The sequence below is a fragment of the Ptiloglossa arizonensis genome, chromosome 11 (assembly GCF_051014685.1).
Source record: "Ptiloglossa arizonensis isolate GNS036 chromosome 11, iyPtiAriz1_principal, whole genome shotgun sequence".
In the NCBI taxonomy this organism is placed as follows: Eukaryota; Metazoa; Arthropoda; class Insecta; order Hymenoptera; family Colletidae; genus Ptiloglossa; species Ptiloglossa arizonensis.
In genome coordinates, this window is record NC_135058.1 from 16,791,691 (window position 1) to 16,817,372 (window position 25,682).

Sequence of the window (25,682 nt, forward strand, 5' to 3'; positions counted from 1 at the left end):
TATGGGGTTACTAAGTACAAATCCGAGTTGCGCACGTCACTTGTTTATTCATCATTGAGGAATCGTGCAGAATGCAGACCTCTGCAGAGGCTCAAAGTAACATTCCGCATCGTATTCTTGTTTCGTGCTCTGACAGTGGGTTGCAATTTAAAAAATGATTGATACATATTGTTTATTATATATGTTAAAGTTATTGCAAAACAGTGTTTAAAGACAATTGTTTCGCGGTGTATTATAAAAAATAAATAATGCAAAAAAATGAGTCTTGAGATGAACACAATTAATGCATCGCAATATTACGAAGTTCACAATTCGCAACTATTGTAATATGAAAAAATATTAAAAAGTAATGAAAGATGAATACGTTTAATTTAAATGTACCGCACGCGGAAAAGATTCTTCTACTTCTTGAAGAGCTGTGCGATCTTTCCTATCCTCAGGTGCAGCAAAAGTTAAATAAATACGTGAGTAACGTCAACATTTGCGTGTACACAATTTTTCGCGGCATACACGCTACTTTTTAAAAGAGTCAAGTTATTAATATTAAATCTTATCAACGAAGTTATTTCTTTTTAAAAATATTCTAAAGAAGCACAAATGATAAATTTATTTTTTATTTTATTTTTAATAATAAGTATTATGTAATAATACATTTACATACACACACGCGCGCGCACATACAATAAGCATATGATTATAATGTTTTTACATATGATTTTTTTTAATACTTACAATAAAACTACAAAAAATATTTATAAAGTTAATTATTATGTATAATTTTAAATATACTTTTTAATGTTATAGATTCAAACTTCAACAAATGTGAAAGTATCTTTTCTTGTACCAATTTTAATAAAATCAGAGGAAATGGTGATTCATGTGATAGGAGAACAAATTTTAGATAGAGAAATAAGATTTCCTGTAAGTAACAATTATTATGATAGTATACTGTTATAAATTGTTAATTATAACTATTATAGAAATTATTATTTATTTCATTTTATATTAATATCTCTTACTATGGAAACAAACAAGTAACATTCAAATGAATATTACAAATCTTTATAATTTTCTCACTCGATATTTATGTACATTTTATTACATTCGTAATAACATTTATCTCTTGGAAGATAATAGTTTCAAGGATTGTCCCACATTGGAAATAAAGTCTGCCTAACAGTATCTAATCCTCAAACAGAGTACTTAGAAACCTACATAAAAGAAGCCATACATAAAGGTATTATTGATATACCACTGCAAAACTTTTCTTATAAGCCAATGGAAAATGTAATCAAGTACAATAATAATGCTTATCATTATTTACACTTTCCTAATCAATGTTGTTGTGTACATTTACAATATTTCTATCAATTTTTATTAAATGAATAAACTAGTTAAAAATTTGTCTTCTAATAAGGCACTTCAATTACATAGATACAAACTATATAGAGGAGATGTATATGTTTATTATTTTTTACGCGTATATAACAAATTATAAAACATTTTATTGCATTTGAAAAATTATATTCATTCTGATTCAAATATAATCTCAATTAAAAATTGTAACATCAGTGTTGGGGTTTGATATTCAATATTTTTATTTATTTATGTCATTCTAAGTACCTTTTTTTTGCAGGTGTTGAATAATATTTTATACAAGACTGTACAAAATAAAGAACCAGTGGCCATGAATATTGGAATGCTGGATGATGAATTATTACGTCATCTTCTACCAATATGTCCTATGTCGGATTCATTTTTAACAATTCCCATACAACATCCTAAGCAGAACCACATAGCATTAGTAGTTTCTTTAGTTGATGATAACAACAAAAATAGTACTACACATTGTATAGAAATAGTTCAAGAATGTTTTAGGTATTTTATTTTTTGCTTGATTGAATCTTGAAAAAATATGACAAATTTATAAATTCATTGAACAATTTACGATTTCCTTAAATGTAATTAAGAATTTTTTCTTCAATATAGATTTTGCCTAGGATTTCTTATAAATTCATTTATGTGCTATGAGGAAACTCGACTGAAACATCAGTGTCAAAATTTATTGGCTGTCTCTAGAAAACTTTTTACGCATTTAGGTAATGTTTTTTGCAAGTAGAACAATTACTATAATGCTTAGAAATTCATGTATTTATTATATTTAAATATCGATAAATAGGAGATTTTTCTGATCTTTTACGAGAAATAATGGCAGAAGTCAGAAATCTAACAAATGCTGAGAGATGTTCATTATTTCTTTTGGATCCTGATCAACAAGATCTAGTTGCTAAAGTGTTTGATGGTATTGCCATGAAAGAAGTGAGTTTAACTTTCAAAGGTAAAACCTTACATTTCGTAAATATTGTTAAAGACTTAATTGTTTCTAGTCTGTAAAAGAAATGAGAATACCAATAGGACAAGGTATAGCAGGTCACGTTGCAACCACTGGTACGTTGATTAATATTAGAAATGCATATGAACATCCTCTCTTTTATCGTCGGATAGACGAAGTTACAGGCTTTAGAACTAGAAATATTTTATGTTTTCCGATTAGAGATGAAAATGGAATAGTTGGTAAGTAAAAATTGAATCATTTACTACTAAACATAAAATTAAGATATTTTGTATGTTTAAATTATATTGTTAGAAATAGGGTAGAAACAATTATATAATTAATATTTTGCACTGTAGGAGTTGCACAACTCTGTAATAAAAAGGATGGACTATATTTTGATGTTTTTGATGAAGAAATTGCAACAGCATTTAGTATTTACTGTGGCATTTCTATAATGCATAGTATTGTTTATAAAAAGATGCAAGATGCTCAAGCAAGAAATAAACTCAGCAATGAAGTAATGATGTATCATATGAAGGTTGAGCTTTATTAAATTACAATGAATTTTATATTATCCGTGATATACTATTCTAAGGAAATTATTATACTTATAGGTAGAAGAAGATGTTGTTCAAGCATTATTGAATTGCAAAGATGAACACAATATAAAAGATTTTAATAAATTTCAGTTTACTCCAAGAAGTGTACCTTACAAGCATATACCCTGTTATACAATTAAAATGTTTAATGATTTAGGTTTTATTAAACATTGGAAAATGAAATTATCAACTCTAGCTAGGTAATAAAGAATCACAATTTGTGTTTTAAATTGCTTTCAATTTTGTTTTTAATTACAGAATTAACTCGTGAGAAATTTTATAGGTTTATATTATATGTTAAGAAGGGATATAGAGATGCACCTTATCATAATTGGGTACATGCATTCTCTGTAGCACATTTCGCGTATTTATTGATGAGAAATTTACAACTCGTTACCGAGAATTATATGACACATTTGCAAGCATTAGTTTTTTTAGTGTCCTGTTTGTGTCATGATATAGATCACAGAGGAACCAATAATTCATTTCAAACTAAATGTAGTACAGTATTGGCAAGCCTTTACAGTTCAGAGGGTTCTGTGATGGAGGTAAACTAATATTTTTAAAGTTGAAAATGTTGTAACGAGTCCACTTTACTATAATTCATTTTGTTGTAAACCAACAGAGACATCATTTGGCACAGACCATGTGTATTTTAAATACAGAAGATTGCAATATATTTGAAAATTTTAATAGCAAGGAATACAGTGAAGCATTAGATTTGTTAAGAAATAATATACTTGCAACTGATTTAGCTTCCCATTTTCGTACTGTAGAAAAACAAGAAGAGATGATTAGAAACAAGTATGACAAAAATGATCCCAAACAACGAAAATTGTTATTTGATATGCTCATGACATGTTGTGACCTTAGTGATCAAACAAAACATTGGAAAGTTTCGAAGAAGACTGCAGTGAGTACAATCTTAAATTTCAAAAAATTCATATTGTGCATAAATTTTAAGTTAATAACACTCTAATAGAAATGTTAAATTTGGAAATTTTATATATTGCATGTTTATTGTATCTTATATTAGGAACAAATTTATGATGAATTCTTCTCACAAGGGGACTTAGAAAAAAGTATGGGTAGTTCTCCTATTGAAATGATGGACAGAGAACGGGCATCTATACCAGATCTTCAAGTTCAGTTTATTACAAATATAGTTCTTCCGCTTTTCATGTAAGTATTATACCTCAAAATTGATCGTAATTAAGTTTAGAGTTTTTTGTTAAATGTATATTTATGCATATAGAATCAATATAAATCTTCTTAATTAAAAATAAAACCAATATATCTACAAATAAGTACTTTTTTCATTCAAAAAAAGGTTAAAAATTTGTTTTCCATATTTTTTCCTCTAGTAATCTTTCTACATTATTTCCAATGGTACAACCATTGGTTCAAGTGCTGAAAGAGAATCGAGGTTTATGGGAAGTGTCTAAAATTATATTTCAAAATTATACAAAAGCAGGAATGAAAGGTATTGACATTTTACTGGATCCTACTTTTGAAGAAGAAGTACTACAAGTCTATACTCAGAGCAATAACGATTTTTCAAGAACCTCTACAGTCAAGTTAGAGTTACAGGAAACAAAAACTAATGTTTACAATGAATGAAATTTAACCCTTTACTGATGTGGTCGTTATTTTGTCATATATATGGTATGGTGGAATCTGTAGGACCTCATATAATTGTTTAAATATTGTTAGGCATTTTTAAAAAAAAGTCTGATGTTGTGAATTACTCCCATTAATTTACTAAGAAACTGAATAAATTGAATTTTTGACAATAACAAAATTTGTTAAGGTCTGTTAGATCCCACCGTACCAGTTACAGATTAAACATAGAAACTTAATATTTCTATCATGAAATAAGCATTTGCGTGATACATACAATTTTTGCCCAGCAGTTACAATGTTAAATGCAAAAGCAATAGAAGAGCTTATTAATTACCAAATATATGTAAATTAAAAGAAATTTGTTTATTAAAAGAACGCTGGCGTTCTAAAAATTATTTATTTATTATATAATTAACATATATTCAAATACTTTTTAATATTGATTTTGTTTAGCCCTCCATTAATCAAGCTTGTGTCTGTTTTGATTCACATTTGTAAAGGCCAAGAGAATGTTTCATCTCAAAAGAAAGACATTTGTTTGGTTGCTAGAAGCATTGGTTAATAGAGGGTCAATATCACACGTGTACATGTACATGTATATTATGAATTATAAGTATTGTCTTTTCTCAAAGGATAGGTATATACTTCAAACATGTACTGCCTAAATATTTATCTAATATTATTTTATATCATACTATTTAATTATTTCTTAAAGTACATTAAGTAGCATTGAAAAAAGTAAAACAGTTCCTAATGTTCCTTATGTACGTACTTTATGGAGATATAGACAATTCATACGATTCATAATGTGCAATAAAATTGTACTTGAGGGGAATCTGAACAATTCCAAACAAGTTTAAACATTATATAACTTTTATAAAACAATTTTGTTTAAATATCGCTAATATTTTTATTACAAACTTATTAATCTTCTAATTGAGATATTATGTATTTTTTATTACTTTTACTAATGTCATGCTTTATACCTCAGATTTCACAAAATTTTGTAGTTTTTTCATCTGAAATGTAAATGTTTATTATGTTGAAACAATCGATACTTTCCAATTGAAAATTGTACTGATTCTTGGTGATATTTTAAATTAGAAGCCTTAATTAAGACTTGTTAATGAAACTGTTTGAAATTTCAAATATGTAATATAATTAATATGTATGACTGATTGTAATTGAAATTACAATAAGTCTCCTTTTTTTTTTTGAAAGATGAATTGTACAAATGTAAGTGCAATTGAAAGAAATATATTAATTTGTACAACCAAATTTTGATCAAAATCTTCCTACATAAAGAATGTAAGATGTAAAATAGTGTAATTCAATATGCTATGAATGCTAAAAACACTTCAAATAAGTTTGTTGAATTTCACTGCTATTAAATAAAATTTATTTATAACATATATATAAAAAATGCTCAAGTATTTGGTATGCTGTTAATTATTATCTATGTGCATTATATAATCTTTATTGTAAGATTTGAAATACATTGTATTAATATCTACGAAAAATTCTAAATGCAGTTTAAAATTAGTAGTTTAATAAAAATTATAAGTTATTCATTTCATAAAATACAATACCTTATAGTATCTTTATCGTATTAATTACAATTGCATAGTTATTAAAACTTATCTATGATTAAGATATGTACCTATAAATAAAACTAAATAAATTAATAAATATATAAGTTCTAAGCCATTGAACATTAATAAAACTTATTACATTCTAACTAAATGATGTATATAATTATTCTAATGTTTTTAATTACTTTTCACATGGTATATTTGCACAATTCTTAATTTTTGAAAATGAACCCCCTAATTTGTATGAATTCTTTATATGATAGTAATTAATTTTTAACATGTTAAATTATTTTTTTCATATAATTAATATTATAATCATTGTTCATATTTGTTACATTTATTTATTTCTTTTCTTTAAATCTGAAATATTTCAAATCAAATTCAATTAAAACAATCGACTGAAAATTGTTAAATGGAAAATTCGTCAGATTCTAACCTGAAAAACATACTAGACATTGAGACCAATTATTGTGTACTATGATCACTTCTTTTAAATACAATTAAGCAAGTAGGAATTTTGCATGTCTCAATAAAACTCAAATAGTTTAAACACACTCCTTGAAAGGGTTGATACGAAAGTATCAATTTTAAACACAAAGCGATAGTATCAAAACATATTTCATTATTAAATATATCCTGATTAGAACGATGCTGTCCAATGAAATTTTTGTCATTTGTTATATTTCAATATTTTAGTTAAGTTCCTTTAGCTAAGTTGGTTCATACTCTATTATAATGTTTAAAATACAATACTTTACTTCATATTTTGTACAACAAAATAAAATTATTTTATTTCATTCGTCAACTATTCAAATAAAACTATTTTATTTTGTAAATTTTTTCGAGTCATATTCAAAACTCTATTTTTATATGCATTACTCAAGTGTTTAAAATTATTTACAATAATTTTTAAATACTTTTATTTCAATGTCGTGTGTTGTCCAGCTCTTTCAATAACAAAAATTTTTAGAGCTATTATACATTGTTTTAGATCTATAACCCTCTTAAACGTGTTGAGGGATATTGCAAACTTTTAATTAGTAAAATATTTGTTCAAATAATTAATAAATAACAGAAAATAATTTGAAAAATCTTTCTTTCTATATATATATATATATATAGAAGAAAGTGGCGCGCCCGCGAAAATAGATGGCGCCCCAAGAGGTAATTCAAATTTAACCGAAAAGTCGTTATACACTGATCAGACTTGCATCGTCCCGCCTGTGGCACGAGATGGAGATTGTCGTTAAAGTTTTTCTTTCCTTTGTGCAGTGTGTCATTGGTACATACTAATCGTGTAGTTCATGTATTCTCGTATAACTTTGACTTGACAATTGACTACTTGCTTTGCAAATACAAAAGGTAAGCTTCGACAAATAATCCTTGATTTGGTTAATTCATTCTTCATTCTTATTCCAGTAAGAATTCTTTAATTTTCTTAGAAATATACATATTTAATAATTAATTTGACATGAATTTAATTACAAATATAATCATAAGTTTATGCAAACAATGATAAACATACTTGATCAAAAGTACATAGGCTATTAAATCGTATTTGTTATGGTAATCTCAGTTATAATTAATAAATATGTGTAATAATTGTTTTTTTGCTTTATCGTTATTGTTTCATGAAAAATTCCTTTATTTACAGAAAGTAGTATACTTATTCTTATAGTAATAAACAGAATGTCATAAATTTAATTTCTATTTTCTTATTAATTCGAAAGAAATATTGTTTCCATTACAACTTGTATTATTGTTGTATTGTAATTCATTAAGTAAACACATCTACTTTAATATTAAAATTATAAATCTTTTTTAGATTTTAAATATGGGTAATAGATCAAAAGACAAAATTAAGACAATAATCTCTAAAGATATTTTAAATATCTACAATCGTTATACAGAAGTTAAGAAAATAATTAATGACAATCTAGAAGATACGATAGATTATTTACATGCATTACTTGCTCAAATACCGCAATCATCCTCTGGGCCCTTAATTGCAAAAACACCAAAAGTACTAAAGAAAAAAGGAGTGCAACGTATTGAAACAATTCCAGAAAATGATGTTATTGATTGCACAATATCAGGCATTGTCACAAGGAGTATTTCACAGGAAAGTAAAGAAATTAAGGATAATGCAGAGGAAAAGAAAAATGAGTCCACGGCAGAAGTTCCAACTGGTAGAATAAAGAGAGAAGCTTCAAAGAAAGCAGCAAATAATATTAAAAAACAACAATCACTTTCACTAATATCAAAACTACGAAGACCATCAAACTCTAATGAGGTAAATGTCACAAAAGTTTATACCATATTTTAATTATATGATGCTAAAAATTCGATGTTAATATTTGATGATAATATATCATCATAATATATAATAATAATTATACATATAATAATTGATAATGCATAATTAGAATATATATATATATATATATATATATATATATATATATATATATATATATATATGTATTTATTAATCATTATATAATTTTTTATATACTATTACAATATATTATTAATACATTTTTTATATTTTTATTGTCATAAAACAATAACAAATTTCGAATATTAATCAGTTTTATGAATTTTCAAAAGACACATGGAAGCAGAAATAAGAGGAAGAAATCTACCAAAAGTAGTTCGGATGAAGATATCAATGAAGGTCCTACGAAGTATAGTAAAACAGAAGAAAGTACCTTTAGAGAAAGCACCACAAAGGAAACAAGAAATACAAAATTGCAGAATGATTTGTCTATAAAAGAGAATATGACAAATCAAGATAAAACCGAAATACTAAGAAGCTCTTCTGCAATAATGTGGCACTCCGGTAGAAAGAGAACTTTTTCACAGAGTCGTGAATCTAATATTAAGGAATGTAATAACATTGATGACACAGTTATTGCGCCTAAAGTAAACGTTTTAGAAGATCCTTCAATGTACGAGGATGCGATTGAAAAACCTATGCCTATTATGAACTCTACAATGAAATTGAATTCTACAATTACTATGAACAAAATAATGAATGTAACAGTAGTTTTAGAACCTTTATCATTGGGTAAACTAAATGAAACTGTAACTATTAATAAAAACAGTGGCAACAGTATAGCACCAAACAATCGACAGAAAATAAGTCAATCAATACTTGAATCTAAATCGCCTAAAACGTCTGAACCTCTAACACCTTCTTCAGTAGCTCTGAAAGACAGGATGCAACAATTAAAAGAAGCCATGGCAAACAAAGAATTTGATGAATTAATTACAGAAGATGAATCATCACCTGAAATAAAAAAATCCAGGCCAAATATTAAGCAAGAAAATAAAAGACGAAACAAGCGTATAGTAATATCTGTATCAAGTGAAGATGAGATTCTTAGTACACCTGCAAAACCAGCTCTGAAAGAAGTGAATTCAGGCACAACTCTCCAGGAAATAAGGAATACTTATAAACCAAATGCCTTATTCAGTCCTTATGCTAAGGAATCTGTAAAGAAAAGGGTTGAGGCATTTGAACAGGTAGGTTTGAACAGTCCAAAGCCTGCTGTTCAGATTGATATACCAACTAGAGTGACCAGAACAAAAACACGAGCTATAGCTGCTGCTCAAGCTGAAACTTTAGAAAACGTAAAGACAGCAGAGAAGACAGTTGTTCATAAATTAGCACGGAAATCACTTGCAAAAGCTAAGAAAATCTCATTAGCAAAGCATGTTAAGGATACAGATGAATATAAAGAGGTAATTAAAATATTTCCACTGAATAATACTTGCAATACTTATTATAGACTAATCATTTAAAAATTCCACCTATAAAGAAAGTTACATTATTCTAATTTTCAATTTTTTTAGAATAAGATGCTAACAGTGCAAAAAGTTAATAGAATTCCTATTGAAAAAGTGAACCAGAAACAGCTACAAAAAACAACTCCATTAGGGAAAACGAAAATTCAATTACCGATGTCTGTTAATCGTATTACACACACTCCATTGAACAATCAAATTATCACAAGTGTAAACATTTTCTTATTTTTATCACTGTATTATTTTTTGCGTCTAATTTATTTTCATATCAATGTTTATTGTTTGAATTTTAGCATACCAAGACATTAACTGCAACGCGTACAAACATTATTACATCGATAGATTCTTTTATTCAATCTGCGAAGTCAGTTAGTAAACAAAACTCGGTAGAAAAAGTAGAGGAGAAAAAACGGAAAATGAATGATGAAGACGCACGAAAAAAACGAGATGATGCGTTGAGACTTCAAACAGAAGAAAAAAGAAGGTACGATAGTTACGAGTAGCAAACTTTGACGTATTTAATTCGAGATTAGTATTATTCAAAAAATTATATTTTATGTGAAGGAAAAGACAAGAGAAAGAATTGAAAAATAAGTTGGCAAGAGAAGCGAAAGAGAAACAGGAACTGGAGAAACGTCAGAAAGCCGAAAAAGAAAGGGAGGAAAAAGCGCGTTTAGCTCAACAAATGCAAGATAAACAACGCGAGGAAATGGAGAGAAAACGTATGGCACAATTACAACGAGCTCAGGTACACAATTTAAAAATCATATAAAATTACACAAAAATTAGTTTTGTAATTGACTTCGTAGCTGTTTAGGAAATTAGTTTTGCTATTTATTTGTAATATGTTTATAATAAATTATAGGAAAAAGAAGATAGAAGGAAACAGGAAGAGCAACAACGTTTACAACGTTTACAAGAACAAGAAGAAGCAGAACGTATATTGGCTGAGCAAAGACGTCGTGAACAGGAGGCTGAGAAACGAAAGGAAGCCGAAGTGAGGGCTCAGCAACAAGCTACTGCTGAAGCAATCAGAGCTAAAAACCAAATGCTTATAGCACAAGTAAGCTTAAGCATATTTATAAGATATATATATGATATATGCATAATTTTTTAATGAAATAATTTAATAAAAGTATCATAAATTAAATATTTTTAGGCAAAATATGGAAACAAACAAAATCAGGGTCCAACAAATTATATTTTAGACAGTGAACCTGATGACGATGAATCAGATGATGAAACTAAACCGAAGCATATAATTCCACATTGGGCACAGCGTAAGTACCTATGCTTATATTGTATATTCGTAAGTAATTATTTATATGTATAATGATTCTAAAGTCTTTTTATTTGCATTATTAAAGGAATGAAAATTTTTGAAGTAATTTTAGGTAGCCCAACCTGTATATAAACGATTATAAATATTTGATTATATATATAAATTAATACATATTTTTTACTTATTATATCAAAACTAAGGTTTTAACGGTTTTAACAAAAGTTGTATATTCATTAATATTAGTAGTTAACAATGATTATTGCGATTATTAATATGGAGCACTTTTGAAATAATGTTAATTGAATTATTATTTCAAATAACGTTTATTTTGTTATTGAAGTAAAATTGTTATTTCGCTTCAAAAAATAGTTTAAGAGAAAAGTAAAGACTAGATTAATAATATTTCAAATTATTATTTATTATAATTTTTATTAATGTTTATGTTAGTTTTGACAATTATATTTTTTTAGAACTTGTTACAAAAGTCAGGTATAACAGATGAAACAATTGTGTTTCCTTTAATTTCAGCACAAATTCGTAAAACCCAACTTGTAATGCAACGACACATTCCTGAGAAAGCAGTTTTTAGATTCTTCGATACTAGGAAATGTACACCAGACTTGGCTGAGTTGTTCCAAGGTATAGAGAGAAATAGATTGAAGCGTACATCCAGTGCAATCTGGAAAACGCCACCGCGTTATTCCATGATGGAAGCCGAATGAAAGGTATAGTTTATTAAATACAATATTGTTAATTTTATGTTGTGCCTTACAATAAAAGTGCTTATAATACCATATGGAATGTATGTGATATAGGAATGATGTTGTATCATATCACCGTTAAAATATTCAATTTAACACTGTTAACAGAATGTAAAACTGCTTTTTTTAAGATTGCATGTCAATACGTGGTACTATTTTTTACCATTTCAATCAGTCATTATCAGTTTTTTGCATTCATGTATTCTTTGTATTGCATGCAAGACACTAAAAAAGAGAACTGTTATATGATTAATTATTATTAATTAATATGTAATTATACCGAGACGAAATATTTGAACGAAAAATAGATTTTATTCAATTTAATCTGTCTTCATTATTTTACATAAGGTCGGTCTTTGTGGAGAATTTATTATTTTATAGAATCGATGAAACATTTTTTATATTTATGAAATATTTCAAAAAATTCTTCGTGTCTGTCTTCCTTCTTTTTATGTAGTGATTTTATAAATATTTTCAACTGCGTTTCCTGTTAAACAATTATTATGAACAATTTTATGCACGCATACAGTTAATTTTCACATACAAATCTTACATGCAAATTATTGACGATAATTTGAATGTAAAAATATATAGATGCATATAAGATATTTATATTGATTTGACAAATATAAATTTAAACGACTTACGTCAATTCTTTTTGTTTTTGCAGAAGCGACGGTAATTTTGGTGTTTTAACAATTTCCAAAGGTCTTAATTTTAAGTGCGTGTATATAGGTATCTATAATATTGTTTTAATTAAAGTACATTCTACATTTACTTTTGATCAATTTGTCCTATGATGAGCAAAACAGTATTAAATACAAGCATATTTACGTGTGGTAAAGAGCTATCCAACACTGGATGATTCACGAAAAGCATGAATAGTGATCTGTCCAAAACTACGGTAGTAAGTCTTTTTCTGTCTATAGTGAGGTGGTCACGTTCAGGAATAGTTTTCGTAAAATTTAATACATCGTTTTCAGTTTCGGATATTGTTTTTTTGACACCTCCTTTGAGAACCTTTTGTTGCATATTAGCGTGATATAATAAACAATTTGTAGAATTTTTGAGTTTTAAAATTCACTTATTTAAAACAATTCAATTACCTTCATGGTAGTAAAACTTGCAAATTTTTTTACATCTGGCGGAAGTCTATAATCATGGAAATACTTGTATGCTGGAATTGTAGGTAAAATTGGTGACCATGTTTTGAATGTTCCAAAGGTTGATATATAACGTCCCCCCAATGTCCATAAACGTACTGTATGATCTGTGCTGCCACTTGAAAACAATAAATTACTTTTAATATATTATATATTAATATATATTAGTAAAATTCGTTAGAATAAATAATTTTCTGGGGAAGAATCTATTATAAAAGTATGAACAAAAAATGAAAAATATATTTTTACAACATTCGTTATGATATAGTATAGATATAAATGAAAATTAAAATTAAAATTAGGTACATTGATATATTACCTAACAACAATACGTGCATCAGAAATTATTTGGACAGATGTAATAGCTTTCATGTGTCCACGTACAGAAGAAAGTAAAAGTGGTAAAGGCTGATCTTGTATTGCTCTTTTAGCTCTGCCATTAATTTTATCTTTCCATAAAAATGGAAATTCTAATCGTAAAAGGGGCAAGCATACCTCAGGAGGGTTGGGCATCAAATAATTTGCAAGATACCAAACTTTTATATATCCTTTATTATGTCCTAGACCATTTTAAATAAGATTATTCTTTAGTTTTAATGCGGACAAACATATTCTAAAAAATCATTATTTTTGTCACTTGAATACAATAACGACGATTTTAGATTTGATAAATTATAATCTTTATAAAAAATCTGTTGACATATACTTTAAAGTAAGTATGACTGCGTAGTAAATTTTTCTGCGATTACGACAAATTAACATTAAATATAGGTAATTTTAGTAACTTTATAATTAATAAATTTCATTGTGAAAAGGAAATTGTCCTTTCTTTTACCTGTTACAAGAAAATTATTTTCAGGGTCAGTTGTTAATGATAATGCACAATCACCTACAGCATGAATAACTGAAAAAGCTTGTAAAAATCCACCACCAGCATGATGACTCCAAACTTGTATTAAACCTGAATCAAGGGAAACCAATAAGGTTCCAATATTGGGCTTAATTGGCCGTGCACTTAAAAATATCATAGCGCGAACAGCGACAATTCGTATAATGTTTAATGCTGATTCCTGGTGTTTAGAAGCTATGGAATCTATTCTAGATATAAAAAATTACATATGTATCTATAATTCATAAACTCTTTTTAATAGACTTCACTATTATAAATGTATAAATGATATTGTTACCTGTTTCTAAAAGTTAATTGTTCTACTGCAACTTCTTTCAATTTACTAGATTGAATAATTTTCTCATCCTCATATCTTAAGCTAAATCTACACAATATTAATTACATTAAAATAGTTCTGTGTATAATATTATTAAAGAAAGTGTGGACTATATAATATGTTAGGCATTATTTTTTTAACTCAAATCCTATTATAATGTGTTTTATAATGTACTTACCTAGACATTGGTTCATTTACTCTATACTTTCGATATGGTTGACCTGTTTCTAATCTCCAAAGTATTATTTCTCCATTATAAGTTGCTGTTGCCAAGACTTGAGGATACCAGATGGCTGAACAAAGAATATCATCAGTATGCCTCACTCCCCAACTCTTTTTATATATATTTGTGTCAGAAGTTGCAAATTCTATAACTTGGCGATTCCAGCCACTACATAAAACTCGATTTTCAACCCAAGCTAAACTTGTTATTTCACTACATTGCAAAATAAAACAAATATATTAAAATATTGAAAATCATCATATTGTTATACAATGAGTATGTACCAATTATATTCAATTGCCATGTTTCGCAAACAGGTACCCGTCTTAAAATTCCATATTTTTAACGTTCCATCGCGAGCACCTGTTACTAATAATTGTTCAGGTTTATTGAAACAAGCAGCAGTAATTTCAATATCATGATACTGACCATATAAAAATTGACTGTGTGCATGTGTTACTAAAAATAAACGATTTCCAAACCACGGATCCCAAACTATTATACAAGAATCTAATCCAGTAGAAACTATCTAGATTTATAAAGAATTGAAAAATACAGTATATAAGAATATAATATTATAATGTATACTAAGAAGTACCACTTTATACAGATGATTGTATAGAACACAGCTGACAGGTTTTATATGTGTAAAACCATCAGACATTTCTTCGTCAATTATAGGATCACAGATGATCACTGCAATCATTGCACTAGCAATGGTCATTTTATGATTTAATGAATTGTAAACTATGGTCATTGATGTATGTTCGCCTAATTCGTTGGGAAGACCATTGTATGTCTATATATAATAAAGTAAAATCTTAATTAATATTGCTTATTTTTATACAATTATAGTTTTAGAAATCATATTTGTTAATATTGAGACAATGTTCTCAGTAATATGTATACATTCTTATTAAAATTATTGTTGAGACCTGAATACATGATTGAGCTAATACATCCCACACTTTGATGCATCTATCTTTCGAAAGAGAATACACACGTCTACCAGCATTTTGAGTTATTAAAGCACAAATAGCTGCATGATGTCCTTGAAAAGTACTGTTTGCTCGTTTTGTCACAAAGGGGTTCCAAACTCGAACTATGCAATCTGGTCCACCAGTTACCAATATTTGACTTTCTAAACATTCATATTTTCCATACAATTAAAATGTGTAAATTAAAATGAAAATAGATTCCTATTTCATTAAAAGTACCCTCACAAACAGTGAAACAAGATACGCCCATATTAACATGAAATTTATATTGAATTCTTGATCCTGTCAAGTCGCTGATTAAAACAGAACACCTGCCACATTTACTGCTAGACACAAAAGCTTTGAGACTTTCATAATAGGCTACCTGATTTACCCATTGAGAATGCATTTCCTTCAATTCTGTAACTTTCATTGCTTGTAATTCACCCTATAATACAACATTCTAAATCACATGATAATGGAAGTATAGAATATAGAGTATTATAATGTTCAAATTTAATGAAAATGTAAATCACTTGCCTTAAGAACAGATTCATAACGAATTAACAAAGTATCACGTTGAGATTCTTGAATAAATGGCCCTCTATCCACAGGACAAAAAGATATAATTTTAATAGACCCACTCATATCTCCAAATACAATATATGAATCTTCTTTAATATTTTTACTGAAGTAGTAATTCATACATGTGACTGTTTTTTCTAAGCTTGATATCTAAGTATTAAGTATTTAATGTATGAGGAATATTATTTATTGCAATAGTCAATATTCATTGAAAATGTAACAAACCACTATTCGGAGATCAAATCTTTTTGCCATAGTGTCATAAAATCTCAAATCATATTCGGTAGAACTTGTACACACTATCTGGACATCGGGCATTACAATTATATCAGTTATTAAGGTTTGTTGCACTTTTAAATATGCTGCAATGATAGAAATAATAGAAATTTAAGTGAAAAATATACATGTAGTATTAAGGAACTAAAATACTAACGGTTCACAGATTGTACACTACGTTCATATTCTAAATCCAAAGACCAATAATTTATTATTCCTTCTTTAGTCACTGTTAAATAACATCCTCTTTGAAAATCTACAGTTCTATCCTAAAATAAATAAAAAACAGTTCTGAATAAATATATATGTGTGTGTGTGTATATATCATGATATGTTCATAATTATTATGAAAATAATAGTGATGTACTTGAATTTGATTTAAACTTTATTTTTACTTCTTTGCTCTTAAATTTTTGCCAAACAAAGTTTAAATCATAATTCTAGCTTTTAACAAGTTTATTAAATATATCTGGGTTCATACAGGTAAAACTTCAGGACAGAAGATAATTTTATTTATAGGTGTACGATGATGTGATTTTATAAGTTGAGGGATGCCTGTTATTGGAAGTTTCAGTATCTGCCGTTGTAAAGCAGTATCTTTTTTTTGAAACTCCACTAATAAATAAGAAATAAATTCATTCCACATAATGTTTCCATTACCCTTTAAGTCCATCTGTAATTAGTAAAGGAGAAAATACTAATTATATAAAATAAAGTAATTACTTTTTTTATACTCTTACTTTTTTAAATAATATTTCAAATTCATCACTTGGCAATTTAATGTGTAATATATTTTCAAAAGCTTTGTATAATTGAGAAATGTTCATTTCTTCACTTTCTGAAGTCTATAAATCAACATTTTAAAGTTAGAATTAATAGATTAATTATTATGGTATAGAAATAGATAAGAATATTTAAAATTAAATTTCTTTGAATTGTATTAATTATTGAAGAAGAATTAAGATTAATTAATCCCTTTAATAGTACCAAAAAGGCTTCGTGCAGACGTATCAAGGATTCTTCTGTACATTGTTCCTCTATACTCTTTCTTTTAAAGAATTCATCAAAAGCTTGTTGAATACTACAAAAATATAAACATACATACATACATAAATATATATGTTTACAATACAAAATGTAATAAGTTTTAATAAATATACAAACCTAATGTCATTAATATCAAGATTTTCCATTGTTTGAAATATTACTTATAAGATATATATGATTTATACAAAAATAGCATAAAAAATAAATCAAATAAGTGCACTGTAAAACTATGTAAATAGTATATTATAAGTTTTCTTAAATTTTGACATATATAATTAGGTTGATTAAAATGATATGAGAGTGCTTTGTTATTTTTAAAACAGAATTTATTATAAAAGGTTACCATATTATATAATCAATTTCGGTAATTCTTCTAATAAATATAAAATAATTAATACAACTATTGTAAGAAAATTATAACATAAATATAGTGTTTATTGATCTGTAGTAATAAAGTAATAATAATGAAGCTATGAAATATTATCAATAAGTTATTTACTATTGAATTTATTTTTTATTATCATTTTTGTATGCATTTATAAAAAAATGTAAATTAAACATGTTTTGATCCAGCCTTGGTTTATACCGGTAAGGTTATAAGTGAAATAATCAATAACTTCATGCATAGAAAATCGTTTATCTACGACATATAGACACATTAGTATGAACTCTTAAAACACTCGGCTCTTTTTTAGTATTTAGTTAGCTTTCATAATTATTTTATGTTAAGTTTTTCATGAAATTATGGAACTCTTTAAAGCTCTGAGTTTTTTTAGTAGAGGGAAGTATGAAGAATGTGCAATAATATGTACAGATTTATTAAGAAAAAATCCATTAGATCAGGTATAAGTATATTTTTCGTTAATTTACTTCAATAGTTATTTTTCATGTGCTTCTTATTCAGATGTAATATTCTTCACTATAGGCAATTTGGGTATTAAAAATGCGTGCCTTAACATTACAAGTATATGTGGATGACATAGAAGGAGAAGAAGAAGGAATTGCTGAAAGTTTACTAGATAATTATACTATATCTTCTATGCCTAGACCAGGAACATCTTTAAAAAATCCTGGCACTGCTCATGTAGGACAGTACCTTCGGCCAAAAACACAATCAGGTTTGTTCTTAAAACTCTTATGCAACTTCAAATGGTAGGGAATATATCTGTATGTACAAAATTGTAATAAAAATGAGTACAAATTGAAAAAATATAATACATTATAAAGGTAGGCCACTCACAGGAGTTATAAGACCAGCTACTCAATCTGCAATATCTCAATCGGTTGAACAGACATTGAGAACGCCAAGAACTGCTATGACTGCTAGACCAATTACTGCAAGTTCTAGTCGAAGTGTTAGGTATACAAATTATTGCAGATTAATTTTGGCATTTATTCTAGTATAAAATTAAATTTCAGTTAATATATGTCATATAGATTAGGTACAGCATCTATGTTAACAGAGCCAGGTGGACCTTTCATACAATTATCACGTTTAAATATTTCCAAATATGCCAGTAAGCCTAGCATTGCAAAACCACTATTTGAATACATATATTATCATGAACATGATGTAAGATACGTAAGTATAGACACATACATAAATAAAAATGTTTAATCAATAAAATATCAATATTATATATTCTATAACTTTATAAAAGCATTGTACATTTTGTATTTAATGTAAATTACCATAATACTATCCATAGGCACTAGATTTGGCAGTTCAAGCAACCCAGGTGTGTCAGTATAAAGATTGGTGGTGGAAAGTACAACTTGGGAAATGTTATTATAGTTTAGGATTAGTGAGAGATGCAGAGCAACAATTTAAATCAGCATTGAAAGATTGTAAAACTATCGAAACAGTCTTGAGGTTGATTAGGGTTTACATTAGATTGGATCAACCGTTAGCTGCTTTAGATATATGTAAAAGAGGCCTTGACTATTTTCCTAACGATGTAAATATTCTCACTGAAATGGGACGTATATTTGATGGTCTGAATAATGCAAGCATGTCGTTGAAATATTATAAAATCGTTACTCAGGAAGATGCATCGCATACAGAAGCAATAGCTAGTATTGGAATGCATCATTTTTATAATGATCAACCAGAATTGGCATTGCGTTACTACAGGTAAATATGAATATAAATATAATAATTAAAAATTACTTAAAAGGTAGCTTCATTGTATTATTTGCATAGACGCTTGTTACAAATGGGTGTATACAATGTTGAATTGTTTAATAATCTTGGATTATGCTGTTTTCATTCTCAACAATATGATCACGTTATATCGTGCTTTGAGAGAGCACTTAATCTTTCTACTGATGAAAATATAGCAGATGTTTGGTATAACATTTCTCACATTGCTCTTGTATGTATACAAATGTTTGGGGCATTTAATTTCCATAACAATGATGCAAACCATTTCTTCAATAAAATGTTCATTTAAAAATGATTTCAGACTGTAGGTGATATAATAATGGCAGAAGAATGTCTAAAACTAGCTATTATAAGCGACAATAGGCATGCTTTGGCATATAATAATCTTGGAGTCATAAAAGTACGAAATGGAAACCTAACAGCAGCACGAATGTATTTTCATGCTGCAGCAAATATTGCTAATTTTATCTACGAACCTCACTTTAATAGTGCTTACTTAGCTTATGATGTAATATATTACATATTATAATACACTCTATTTTTATATAACATCAAATTTCTAATAATCCAAATTCCATAGGTTGGAGATCTTCAGACAAGTTATATTGCAGTACAAAAGTCTTTAAGTGCATATCCTGATCATTGTGATAGTAAAATTCTCCTCAAAAAATTAGAAAGATATTTTTCCCATATGTGAACTTCCAGGTGAAGAAAAAGGAATTTGTCCACATTATATAAAATGATGTACTTTATTTCATGTTTGATTTGAATTTTACAGACGACATTATGTACATAATACATATGTGCAAAAAGTACAAATCATGTGATTGAATGCTGTTTAAATCTTTTAATAATTTTAGTAACTTAAATGATAAACAAATAAAGTAATCGTATTAATAGAAATATCAGCTTGTGGAAAAGTTATCTGTTAGCAGTTACTGTAACCTCTTAAGCTGTATGGAAATATCATGGAAGATTATACAAACTGAACGATTATAATTCTATATTAGTGAAAAAGAAAATGTTTTCTATTTGACATCAATTAATTCTCCATATCAAGCTTCTGTATAAATATATAACAATCTGATAATAATTTATTTAAGTATTATTCACTGTTTTATACTTTATATTCATATATATTTTATATATAGATAATTTTAATTGACGTACAAACTGGTGATTCTCTAAAGTGCATAGCAATAAATGATGTATGCATCCAAAGTAATAAATTTTATCTATAGACAACATAGTATGAAACATACATTTAGATTTTAATAATTACAAAGTACAATGTAGACTATATTTCGCTCAGTTTTCAATTTCTTTGTTACTTTGTGCACAGACACGGAGCAATGTACAGTCTTGTAATTGTAAATCATTTATATTTTATTTTATGTAGTGTGAGATATAACCAGCCATGAAATTACAAAATAGAATAAAAATATTGGATATACTGCTAAAGCTTTCCTCCCTACAGGTTGAGTGTCACCAAGAAATGCCATTGATGCTAAAATATAATTGTACACAATCGTACTTGTAAATATAGAATGGACTTAACATATATAGCAAAGTAAACTAATACTAACCATATGTTGCCCACGCGAATCCAGTCATAGATATAACAAACCTTAGACTAAATAGGAAAGTAGTCTGTTCTGCCATTAATATAATTCTACATAAAATGAGAGCAATGGCAGTTGGCAGCAAGCAGTATCCTAAGACGCAAATACTTTGGAAGAAGGATCTATAACACATTAAAATAGACTTCAAGTGGAGCAAAGAATTGCACAAAAGTTTTGTATTCCTTATTTTTGATTACTGTAATTTTTACATTTGTAAAATCAAAAGTCTACAATTTTAACATACACATATATAATATCATTGCTATATTACTATATAATATTCCTCATGTCAATAATTTACAGTATTGGGTACATAAAACTCATGCAGTGAATTTTAATGTTTGTCAATGTTTAAGAGAAAAATATTTTGGAGTACAAGTTGGTTAAAACATTTTTATTGCATAATATGGTATAAAAATGCTTGAACCAACTTGTATTTCAAAGTATTATTTTTCAAACACACGCATGCACCATCATTATTACTAAAGAGAAAAATATTAAATTTTGTATGTTGGTTCTAATTATTATAATTACTTACATATTGCCACCCAATAATTTGGAATTTAATGTAACAACCATAGATCCAATCCATACAATTACAAAAACCTCTGCAAATTCTGGTCCCCCATCGTTTGAATTAAATGCTGTATCAGAAGGTCCTTGTAGGATCCTGCAATAATGATAAGTACCTTATAATTACAACTATGAAATAAGTTCTACTCACTCCTACAACACTTGAAAGGAATCTAAGTAGTAAACTCACATTGCCATGAATGTACATAATACTAATGGTCCCCAAAGATCCCCTGAAATATAAAACATTTTTCGTTATAACAGGATAATGATTCATGTAAAACCATATGTAAATAAAATTTCATAACATATTTACTAACATTCTTTCAATAAACTCTTCTTCTCTTTAGGATACAAAACATGATAAAACTTTTTGCCAACTGCTCGAACGTCCCTGAGCTGTAAGGAACATAATTAATATAATTAATTCAATATTTTTATTATACAAATAAATTCAATGTAAGTAACACAATTTTTTTTAATAGCATATAGAACAAATGCAAAATCTTTACATTCTTAGATCCTCATTTTTCTGTAATTAAATATAAAGTCCCTATCAGTATAATTCTACAATTCCATAAACTTACGATTGTATCTCTGATTGGTTCATCTAAAGTATTAAATTCAGGTTCCCCAAGGTTTGATTTCTGTTTTGCTCCTACTGTCATCTCACCCTCAACATTTTGTGGGTCAGCATACTCCATTGTAACTTTAAACTTGAAATAAAAAGTACTGCATTAAGTTTACAAAAATAAAATTTAAACAATAAGTTTGATCTCATTGTTTATGATATATATAATCTTAGAGTACATGATTAACATGTTTTATATGGCTGTTTTGAAATAGTTAAATTTTTATAGAAATTTTGTCATTGATAAGACGTCACTTGATGCTTTAAAAATATCCATAAACTATATAAACAAGTTGAACCAATAGATGTATATACAATAATTTGTTATCAAGATATTGTAAATTGAAAAAAAAAAAACGTAAATTGAGGCAATAAAAACTATACATTTATTATGTATTTTATATTTTACAGGTTTAAATACTAAGTGTATTATCTTGTTGAAATAATTATCAGTTGAATTTTGTAGTCAGTCAATTGGTCAATTGGTCAATTGGTCAATTGGTTGTCCATCAATTGAGTTTCGTACAAAATGTAAACATTGTAAAATTAATAAGTAGTATCTGTCTCGTGCCATGGTCCATTCAAAAGTTGATAGGCACAGAAGTTTGCTTTTAGTATCTTTTGTTGACCAATAAGCTGTCAATCAAGCACACTTTACCATACTTGCATGGAAAGTAAACTGATCAATAAAAATAACTGAAAGAAATATGAGATCAGTAACCTTAAAATGGTTTTGACAAGAGATGATGAATCAGTGACACGATTGACATCGTGATACCGACTGATCACACTTTCTACAACTAAAAACTCAAAATGTAAGAGATTTAAAATCGAGTTAACAATTCTCCAAGATTTCAGCTTCTTCTTGATACATGTATTGACTTCGCACGGAACGTGTTAAGATAATCGTATATAAAAGTATACTTACATCGAGATTTGTATCATTTGTCGCTGCCATATTTGTTGCCGATACCAGACTCAAATTACGATGTAATTAGATATATTATTTAGACGTTACGCGAGGATATATTACTGTCATATCAAATTAAATCACTGCCATATGCACGTAGCGCGAAATTAAGCTTTTTGCAATTAATACAATCATGCCATAGCCTGAAATCAATGCTATTATTGCGCGTGCATATAAACTTGTAAGTTTTAACGTTTTTTGCAAACAATATCAATACAAAATTTAAAAACTTATACATACGTCACAGCTTAAATATTCGCGATGGTCGCATAATTACGAGTTAACCGTAACAAATCTCTTAATTATTTTCAAGTAAATCGTCGCTGAAGTTGACACATTCAATATCACATCCGAGTTGACAGATGGCAGCAGTATCGTGAAAATATCACAGTTGAAAACTTGTAGTTTAGCTTCGTCGATTAAATACCGGTTAAAGTTATACAATATTTTATAGAAGAATATAAAGCTCACTGAAATTCAGGGATCACTTTTTACCTCAGTGTACGGTTACTTTTTAACGATATATCGCTTTTTATTTCCAACGTTTTTCGACCTGATAAGATGCCACGCGTATTCGTTTACATTATAGTTGCATCGGTGTTGACATATACTGCGCACGCGCATCAAGTATCTTTGATAAGCGAGAACCAGCAAATCAACGAACAACCGCGAGAAAACAGTTCATCCGAAAGTGATAATAAGATCTACGAAGAATTATGTAACCATTGAAAATATGTTTAAAATTAAAATTATGTACTTTAAAACTAATCGAACACGAAAATTGATATTGCGATATATCGGCAATAGGAAATTTCAAGAATAGAAAAATTTTATTTCTTATGCACGTTGTATTTTCGAATATATTAAAATGATTTTTTATTCAATATGGTTTTGTTCAATTAGATATTACAGTATGGTCTTGAAATGTAAATCTAAGAACACAGAAACAATTTTATTAGTAAAATATCATTATTTATTCTATATTACGAATAGACATTATTGATTACGTTATTGTTCAGTAGATAATGACGAAGGATATTTCAAGATCAAAATTGAATTCGACTTTTTATCTGTATAAAAACCACTTTAAACAGAAATATACAATGAAATTTAAAAATTTTAAGATCATCCTAATATTTTTGAAAGTATAAGATGTTCGAAGAATACAATTTTTTTAATTCGATGGAACACTTACAGTACAATAAATTTCTCTTTGAAAAATTTTTTCCAAATATTCCTTAACTAGTACCTTATTAGTAAAAAAATCATTGAAACATCAACGTAAGGAGCACGCAGACGCAGTAAAACGTCTCGAAAGGATAGATAACTACGAACAACTATACAAAATGATAATGATTCTCGGTGAAAAAATGGTCGACATGATCGAAACGAGTAAAGGAATGATAGAAAACGCGAGTTTCGATCCAGTTCGTAGATCATTACCACAAAACCTTACTGTACAAAACGGTAATTTTTAAAAATATCTAAAACATCATCCTGAAACTATCATCGCAGAATAATAACAAATTTTTTATTTTACCATTTATTAAAAAAATAAATTTCTTGGAAGTTAAAAAACTGAATATCTCTGAAACAATTTATTTATAACATATGATTCATTTACCAATAAATTGAACGTTTATTAATTGTAATATTTTCGTTTTCGTTAATGTATTTCAATCCTGAAAATTCGTACCTGTTTGTTTACATTTTATTATCTTTTTTCAGCAATATCCAGTGTATTGGAAAACACGCTACTTTTTGGTGACATTGTTCTTCATTTCCCTCACGTGATGCATCGTATACTAAAGACGCAACAAAGGTGGAATACGATCATAAACTGGTCTTTAAATTTTGCAAATCGTACTAGGTATCTGTTGATTAAGGAGAGTCTTGTTGTGATTAACCTGATGGCACAAGAGCTTCGTATCACGGAACGCGAACCAGGATATTTCAATCCTTATTGGCGGTCCGCTGAGTCTCGAGATAGAGATAAAGGCGAAACGAAGACAAAGGGATCATCGAAGAAGGAGAAACGGAAAAGAGGACCACAAATTACGAAAATCGAGTTATGAAACTCTTCTTCTCGTACATTTTCTGGAGCTCTATGGTTGCCAAACAATTATACGCTTTATAAAAATTATTTCTTCCTTAATTTGTGTAAAATTAATCAAATAAAATATATGTTCCTATATATTTAGATATATTAAATGTTTCTGATCG

General features: G+C 27.8%; 6 protein-coding genes across 10 annotated transcripts; 4 read left to right on the forward strand and 2 right to left on the reverse strand.

Moving 5' to 3' along the window:
- The first annotated feature begins 97 nt into the window (after positions 1-97).
- Positions 98-5,508, forward strand: LOC143152943 (cGMP-dependent 3',5'-cyclic phosphodiesterase). Of its 2 annotated transcripts, XM_076323598.1 has the most exons (12): positions 98-464; positions 805-921; positions 1,637-1,878; positions 1,990-2,099; positions 2,180-2,319; positions 2,388-2,574; positions 2,692-2,873; positions 2,950-3,134; positions 3,218-3,482; positions 3,560-3,847; positions 3,971-4,116; positions 4,299-5,508. In XM_076323598.1, the coding sequence occupies exons 1-12, from the start codon at positions 357-359 to the stop codon at positions 4,552-4,554; spliced, it is 2,226 nt and encodes a 741-aa protein (XP_076179713.1). In that variant the 5' UTR covers positions 98-356; the 3' UTR covers positions 4,555-5,508. The 2 variants fall into 2 exon arrangements, with proteins under 2 accessions (XP_076179713.1, XP_076179714.1); XM_076323599.1 differs by lacking the exon at positions 4,299-5,508 and having other exon boundaries at positions 4,002-4,116.
- Positions 5,509-7,368: 1,860 nt separating this feature from the next.
- On the forward strand, positions 7,369-13,276 carry Incenp (Inner centromere protein). Its single transcript, XM_076323597.1, has 10 exons — positions 7,369-7,511; positions 7,975-8,442; positions 8,760-9,896; positions 10,008-10,169; positions 10,253-10,443; positions 10,524-10,707; positions 10,825-11,022; positions 11,119-11,239; positions 11,770-11,966; positions 12,673-13,276. The coding sequence occupies exons 2-9, from the start codon at positions 7,984-7,986 to the stop codon at positions 11,961-11,963; spliced, it is 2,646 nt and encodes an 881-aa protein (XP_076179712.1). The 5' UTR covers positions 7,369-7,511; positions 7,975-7,983; the 3' UTR covers positions 11,964-11,966; positions 12,673-13,276.
- On the reverse strand, positions 12,265-17,727 carry Wdy (WD repeat-containing protein WDY). 3 transcript variants are annotated; one of them, XM_076323600.1, is made up of 12 exons: positions 17,617-17,727; positions 17,440-17,533; positions 17,193-17,297; positions 16,934-17,125; positions 16,610-16,721; positions 16,402-16,538; positions 16,132-16,326; positions 15,832-16,039; positions 15,550-15,755; positions 15,044-15,413; positions 14,899-14,977; positions 14,569-14,684 (listed from the first exon to the last, which is right to left on the reverse strand). In XM_076323600.1, the coding sequence occupies exons 1-10, from the start codon at positions 17,643-17,645 to the stop codon at positions 15,150-15,152; spliced, it is 1,542 nt and encodes a 513-aa protein (XP_076179715.1). In that variant the 5' UTR covers positions 17,646-17,727; the 3' UTR covers positions 14,569-14,684; positions 14,899-14,977; positions 15,044-15,149. The 3 variants fall into 3 exon arrangements, with proteins under 3 accessions (XP_076179717.1, XP_076179715.1, XP_076179716.1); XM_076323601.1 differs by lacking the exon at positions 17,193-17,297; XM_076323602.1 differs by lacking the exons at positions 15,550-15,755; positions 15,832-16,039; positions 16,132-16,326; ... (4 more) ...; positions 17,440-17,533; positions 17,617-17,727 and adding exons at positions 12,265-12,489; positions 12,650-12,741; positions 13,109-13,283; ... (1 more) ...; positions 14,001-14,263; positions 14,353-14,439 and having other exon boundaries at positions 14,570-14,827; positions 14,899-15,145.
- A 441-nt stretch (positions 17,728-18,168) lies between these two features.
- Positions 18,169-22,226, forward strand: Bbs8 (tetratricopeptide repeat protein 8). Of its 2 annotated transcripts, XM_076323604.1 has the most exons (9): positions 18,169-18,342; positions 18,425-18,617; positions 18,727-18,859; positions 18,937-19,081; positions 19,209-19,633; positions 19,703-19,874; positions 19,965-20,171; positions 20,244-20,368; positions 20,442-22,226. In XM_076323604.1, exons 1-8 carry the CDS (start codon positions 18,244-18,246, stop codon positions 20,358-20,360), a joined length of 1,491 nt encoding a protein of 496 aa, XP_076179719.1. In that variant the 5' UTR covers positions 18,169-18,243; the 3' UTR covers positions 20,361-20,368; positions 20,442-22,226. The 2 variants fall into 2 exon arrangements, with proteins under 2 accessions (XP_076179719.1, XP_076179718.1); XM_076323603.1 differs by having other exon boundaries at positions 20,244-22,226.
- LOC143152949 (protein YIPF6) lies at positions 20,700-24,055 on the reverse strand. Its single transcript, XM_076323608.1, has 8 exons — positions 23,700-24,055; positions 23,418-23,602; positions 22,446-22,574; positions 22,179-22,257; positions 22,049-22,091; positions 21,824-21,955; positions 21,250-21,407; positions 20,700-21,170 (listed from the first exon to the last, which is right to left on the reverse strand). Exons 2-8 carry the CDS (start codon positions 23,445-23,447, stop codon positions 21,055-21,057), a joined length of 687 nt encoding a protein of 228 aa, XP_076179723.1. The 5' UTR covers positions 23,448-23,602; positions 23,700-24,055; the 3' UTR covers positions 20,700-21,054.
- LOC143152948 (coiled-coil domain-containing protein 134) lies at positions 23,816-25,653 on the forward strand. Its single transcript, XM_076323606.1, has 3 exons — positions 23,816-24,177; positions 24,717-24,926; positions 25,188-25,653. The coding sequence occupies exons 1-3, from the start codon at positions 24,021-24,023 to the stop codon at positions 25,532-25,534; spliced, it is 714 nt and encodes a 237-aa protein (XP_076179721.1). The 5' UTR covers positions 23,816-24,020; the 3' UTR covers positions 25,535-25,653.
- Positions 25,654-25,682: the final 29 nt, after the last annotated feature.